Source organism: Octopus bimaculoides, chromosome 5, assembly GCF_001194135.2.
Source record: "Octopus bimaculoides isolate UCB-OBI-ISO-001 chromosome 5, ASM119413v2, whole genome shotgun sequence".
NCBI classification, from domain to species: Eukaryota; Metazoa; Mollusca; class Cephalopoda; order Octopoda; family Octopodidae; genus Octopus; species Octopus bimaculoides.
In genome coordinates, this window is record NC_068985.1 from 103,934,539 (window position 1) to 103,941,428 (window position 6,890).

General features: G+C 35.0%; 1 protein-coding gene across 1 annotated transcript in view; it reads right to left on the minus strand.

The window, feature by feature from the left end:
- LOC106876427 (Friend leukemia integration 1 transcription factor) overlaps positions 1 to 6,890 on the minus strand; it is a 41,889-nt gene that overhangs the window by 15,222 nt on the left and 19,777 nt on the right. Inside the window, exons 2-5 of the mRNA XM_014924970.2 lie at positions 5,675 to 5,995; positions 3,648 to 3,734; positions 2,121 to 2,165; positions 1,324 to 1,377 (exon numbers count right to left, since the gene is read on the minus strand). Of these exons, the coding sequence (XP_014780456.1) occupies positions 1,324 to 1,377; positions 2,121 to 2,165; positions 3,648 to 3,734; positions 5,675 to 5,995 (507 nt within the window). The remainder of the gene's footprint in view (positions 1 to 1,323; positions 1,378 to 2,120; positions 2,166 to 3,647; positions 3,735 to 5,674; positions 5,996 to 6,890) is intronic.

A 6,890-nucleotide genomic window follows, 5' to 3' on the forward strand; every position in this document is an offset into this window, starting at 1 on the left:
ATATATATATATATATATATATATATATATATATATATATACACACATACATGTATACATATATATTATATACACATAAGCACACACTCCTGTACATATATAATATGCATGTGTGTATAAACATCATCGTCGTCATCTTTTAACATCAATCTTCCATGTTGGTATGGGTTGCACAGTTTGACAGGAGCCAAATGGCCTGGAGACTGCATCATGTTCCAGTCTCCACTTTGCTGTGGTTTCTACAGTTGGATACCCTTCCTAATGCCAACCACTATACAAATTGTACTGAATTCTTTTTCAGGGCACCAGTGCAAGCAAACAAATCGTTTGCTTTTGTTTTTGTTTTATTAATTAATCAACTTATTCAATTCACGGTTTTCAATTAAGAGTTGTTTCAAGCTTTTATTACATCTTTAATTACTTTAATAGTTTTTTAATTCTTCCTCGTCTTTATACTAATTACAACAATGGCTTGTATTTTCCTAACGAGTATATTGGATGTCAATTGGGCCAAAGCTGTTTCTTCATGATGCAAATTGCTGTCAAATGTGGAATAAATGAGCAATGCTTATCATCCTGTTAATTAGATCAGTCCTACTTGAGCAGACCTCTGATCAAAGGCATTTAAAGCTTATCCATCCAGTTTTGCGGGGAGGCTTATCTTTTCAAACATTGAATATTTGAAAATATTTTCTAATGTGTCATTTCTTTTGTTACAACAGTAGTACATGATGTGAGTGAAATTTGGCTGCTGTTTCTAACTGTTCCACTGACTGTAATGAGGTTTCTTTCTTTAAGCGATCAGACTTACTGAAGAGTGAAATACAACAGGGGTTTGTCCATGTCTAAATCGTTGTTTTATGACAATTAAAATAGCACATAAACTGAACATATAAGAAGTACTTGCTGAGCGAGTTCATTCTTTCTTCAGGTTTTTATCTAAGACTATATAGTCTACGGTAGTGATTTGATGGAGATTTAGATGCTATTTTCAGCAGGACAAGTAACTTAAGTTGAGGCTCCTTTGTTATGTCATCAAATGAGATTTGGTCACTCAACTTGATAGAGTGATCCGATGGCCTATTACTCTAGAGTTTCCACAATTTGTTACTGGTTCCTCAAACAAGAATACACTGGATCAAGTTTCCAATTTATTCTGGGGTGATAACTGAGAATACTTTGGAGATTCTACAGAGCAACAGACCATTTATGCATGCACATGTGTGTGTGTGTAAGAGAGAGAGAAAGAGGTACACAGCTGAACAAAATTGCACTCTTATCTACACAAAACATAGAGGATATATATATATAAAGGTATAGTACCTTGTACACTGTTTGAATACCATTCTGGTGTCTGAGCAATACTGCAGTTGGAACCTAGAATGACAAAAGAAGAAGTGTAAGTATTTTACCTGATACTGAAATAGTTTTAGAAATGAGGCAATTAAAACCTAAACTTATGAAACAAAGGTTTCAGAAAACTACAAAACCACCATGTTTCCAGATGTTCAAATACATACAGACAAGGAAATAAAAGTTAATTGGTTAGGTAATGCCATTCAGAACCACAAGGAAAGAAAGTATTTCCTCGTCAAGTTATCAATTCCAACAAATGTGTGTGCATACATACACATCTCTTCTTCTTTTTTTACTCTTTTTACTTGTTTCAGGACTTATTCTTTGTAAGCCTAGTACTTATTCTATCAATGTTGGAGGGGGGGGGGGGACAAACACAGACACACAAACACATATATACATATATACGATGGGCTTCTTTCAGTTTCCGTCTACCAAATCCACTCACAAGGCTTTGGTCGGCCCGAGGCTATAGTGGAAGACACTTGCCCAAGGTGTCACGCAGTGGGACTTAACCCGGAACCATGTGGTTGGTAAGCAAGCTACTTACCACACAGCCACTCCTGCACCTATACACACATATATTATATTAACTTGAAAAATAGGTAAAGGTTAACATCAGGAAAGGCATCTGGTCGTAAAAGAATGCCTCAAAAGTATATTCAAATAATCCATGTTACCATCGAAAAACAAATATAAAAGGAACAGATACAAGAATGTATGTGTGTGTGTGTGTGTGTGCGTGTGTATAAAGTTATATTTACCTGAATTGCTTGGTACTTCTGGCACTGATTGTCCACTTGACCAGGCTACAAGGGAAACAACAAGAGACTAATGAGTGTCAATGCTCTTTCTCCAACATTAATCATCATACTATTGGTATGATGATTAATCTCCTCCTCTCTATCACAAGTGAATAATAACATCAACACCATCATCAACAGCATCACCATCATCATTTCCATTCTTTTTGTCATCATCATTATTTACTACTACTACTTCTACTACTACTACTTCTACTACTACTACTACTACTACTACTACTACTACTACTACTACTACTACTACTACTACTACTACTACTTCAAAAAGGGAATGTTGTATAATCTCAGATTTCCATATATGGATAAAAGATAGGCTGGAATGTTTTACATTATAAGATGATGATAATAATAATAGTAATAATAATAATAATAATAATAATAATAATAATAATAATAATAATCCTTTCTGCTCTGGGCCTGAAATTTTGTTAGGAGAGTCTTGTCAATTACATTGATGTCAGGGGTCAACCCTGAAAGGATGAAAGGTGAAGTTAATCTCAATGGCTTTTGACCTCTTCAAGATGAAATGTTGTGAAACTTTTTGTGTAGTGTAGTAATGAATCTGCCAGAAGGACAAGACTTATGAGGACAATACAAAGACAAATTGCTGACATAAAAGCAATGGTCATAAATTTGTGGGGGGGAAATGTTAGTTAAGTCAACTGGATTGTTTGACTGGGAGTTTAATTAACTCACAAAATATTAAAAGCTAAGTTGACTTCAGTGGGATTTGAACTCAGAATGTAAGGAGCAATAACTAAATGCTGCAAAGGCATTTTGTCTGATGATGTAACTATCTTCCAATCCATGATAAAAGTCTGATTGTAGAAAGTATTGTTTTTATGATGCTGAATTATATAAGCAAACAAATACAATTACAGACAGAAGAGGAAGTAGAATATAACGGATTATGATGAAATAACAACAAAAATTAATAAAGGGGACAAATAGCTATTCTAAATGTGGCCACTAGGACGAAAATAAAATCAAAATTAATGGAGGGAATAAACAAACAAAATAACAAAAAAAGCAAAACTTATTAACCAAATAAACAAGCACAGAGCAAAAGAGAAAAGATAGGGAGAGGAGAGAAGAGAGAGTAAAGACAGAGAGAGTAAAGACAGAGAGAGATAGAATTGATAGTGAGAGAGAGAGAGAGAGAGAGAGAGAGAGAGAGAGAGAGAGAGAAGGAAAAAAACAAAAGAGAACAAAACTACGAAACAACCAAAATATTTCTGCTCTAAACACAGAAATTTAGTTCATACCTGACCCATGAGAAAAGACCAAAGTTCACGACAGCAAACCTGTTCTTTGCCTAACTCGTTGGACAGGTGTGTAGAAATGGAACGCTTTGCCCGGAGGCTTGTGGACTGTCTGTATACATATGTGGCCAGAATGGTATGAAGTGGTTGTTAGGTAGAGCGTTGGTCAGAGGCTAGTTTTGGAACGAGTGCTGGAAGTACTTACACTGGATTTGGCAGTCCAGACCGGGTCTATTCTCGCTTTTAACAGACGAGGAAAAAGAAGACACCGAACTTAAAGTTGTCAAGGTGGCTGCAATATAAATTAAAAGAGAAAGAGGAATTAAAATCATGACAATGTTAAGGAGACTTCAATTTCAAATTACCATATATGCTAGAACATAAGGTGATTGGGTGTATCAGATTGCTCTGTCCCCAAGTCTTTATTTATAATGTAGGTTTTCAATTATATTCACTGTATAAAATTAACTAACATTATTTCACAATGGGTTACAAGTGTTAATTTTGGTTCAATGTATGAGAAATTTTCACAAAGTGTTGAGACACGTGAGAAGGTGTCACCTTGAACCTTTTCAAGAAATCATGTATTTAAATATTCAAAAGTACCGGTAACTTCAAAGGTTAATGTGATTGGCTTGATTAACACACATAACTGACCAATCATATTGGGCTATTGTCTGTAAACAGCTCACAAACTCTTGGTATGTTAATTATGTTAATTAAATGCTACTAATGTACAGCTGCCCTGAAAGAAACAGGATAAACAGAATGTAACATAGGATCCCAGGTTACTATATACCAATCACTGTAAACAGTGATTGGTGTACAGTGGCCAGGTTTGCAGTATTGTTGTTTTAAGGTGTTAAACAGCTTACAATTCTTGCATATCTTTTAAACATAACCTTACAATTAATCCAGCTTATGAGACATGCAAAATATTGAGTAGTAGAATTACAAGTACTATGCGGATGTCTTATGCTGTTCTCCATCACGAATGGCAAAATTTTAAAGCACAGGATGTCAAGATACAGATTATATAATTTGCGTTTAACTCTTGATACAAACCCACCTGAGACCACCCCCTCGGAGCTATGGAAACATATGTCTTGTGTTAAAGGGAATGAAATTAAAACTTTCATCAAAATTTTATTATTATTAAGCTGGTTTTTGGAACATGAATATAAAAATAATTTTACTAAATTCATCCTGATTTTCAAAATTAATTTCTACCATACAGAATTGAATTTCAACATAATCATGAGAACAAAAAGGTCAAGAAAAGCTCTTTTTTTTTTGTGGGGACGAGTAAGGTTCAAATTTCTTATCTATATACAGATGTATTTCATTAACTATTATTCTTGAGAAGTTTGGTAACAAAGGGACAAAGAGCTCAGGATGAGACGGTAAAAATCTCAGTTCTTATGATTCAGTCATTGTATTACTACAATAAAGGAGGTCAGATGATACTCAGAAAGTAGAAATAGGATCAAAATACCAAAAGTTTATAAATGAAATGTTATCAAACAGGGCTTTTACAATGAATTCTTGTGTAAGCGTTACCTGCTTTGGAAATGTTAGTTACACTTCCTGCTGTGTAAAGTGAGATGTGAAACTTGTCCTAGTTGTGACAGTATTGCACAATAGAAAAATGACAGGCATTTCAATGGCTGACCTAGGGCACCAGTTTATCAAATGTTTTTTAACCCTTGGCAGGATATCAGCTCAGCACTGCAAGTTAACGAAACAATTTGTCAGTCATATACAGCAACACTACCAAAAACAATGGCTTAACCTCCTCATCATCATGTGACCTACTGAGCAGGAGTACTCATTTTACTGTGTTCACACTGAGTGAAAATAGACAAATTTTCTGAATGTGATCTCATGCCACAGTATTTGGACAGCATGATCAACAATAAAAACGAGGCTGCCCATGGCTAGAATAATGCCAACCAGATCATCTTTTAATCCATTATCATCTCCTTATCACATGGTTTTACATTTTACACACAACAGAGCTGACTAAAAATACTCAAACATCACCACCTCCATCACTACAACGCTCCCATTGCTTATATTTTATATTGCTTTCTTTGTGTCCTTTTCAGTAAATACCAGCTTCAAGAAACCTCTTACTTAACTTACATGGCAGTGGCAAATACAGACAGCATATGATTAAATAAAGTAAATAAAATTTAATTAAATAAACGAGTAAATTAATTATTAACTCACATGATTCCCTTCTAATTATATCTTGAATATCTTCCCAGCGTGCTGCCTGATCTTCATGAGAAAGTTCTTGGTGATGAAATTTAGAAATGATTTTATGTTCCTCATAGCTGGGAGGTGGAGCCCGAGGTAGATCTAGGCAGTGGTCAGCAGTTTCTATATGAAAAGCACTGCCCGGAGAAGCCATCAGAGAGAACGGAAGATCAGTCAGTTTAGAAGGAACTGTTTGGTCATCTTCTAAATGATGCAGGTCCATGGATTCTAATCCAGCCTCATCACTTATACTGCTGCGAAGGCCAAGGACTTTGTCAAAGAATTTTTTCTCTGGAAATTCATGAAAAAATAAAAGTTAAAAAGATAAAAATATATATATAAACAACAAATAAATACATTTAGTAATAAAGAGAAATTATATATTTGTTGAGAATAGAATAATCACTGCCACCATCACTATTAACATCAGTATCATCACCACATCTGATTCCCCCACTGGCAGGGATTGGAGGAGCCATCAAAGTCTTAGTCACCTCCTATTGAGTGTGGCTACTCTCATAAACTGATGGTCATGTGACCTTTGACATGGTTTCTATGGTTATCAGCAAGATGCTCCTAACTATCATCAACCAGTTTACAGAATGTATTGGCTACATTTTTCATGGCACCAACACAAGAGAGACTGAATAATGGGATTTCAGAAACCAGTGTATTCTCTACTGAGCTTGCCAACTATTTAACAGCATAAACTTATTTTTGTTTCATTGTATGATTAGACAAACACACGGATCTTCATTGCATGTGATATATACAATATTCTCCTTACCTATATGTAAGTTAGCCAGGATAAGAACCAGGATGTGGTCAGTGTTATATAACAGATGGACTAATGACCAAAATGTATGAGTGGATTAGATTTTGTGAATGCTGTTGAAACATTTAAGTCTGTGGATAAGAAAGAATACTTCTTGTAACTCAGAGAAAATGAGAAGAGCGAATAGATTGACAGTAATTCTATTGTTATGAATATATGAATATGGTATGAACTATACAATATATAATATATAAAATAATATATTATTTGTTACTATTATTATTATTACTATTATTAATCAGGTTGCTGCCGTGAATCGAACTCGGAACCTTGGGGTTAGTAGCCCGCGCTCTTAACCACTACGCCATATGCCCACGGGCATATGGCGTAGTGGTTAAGAGCGTGGGCTAC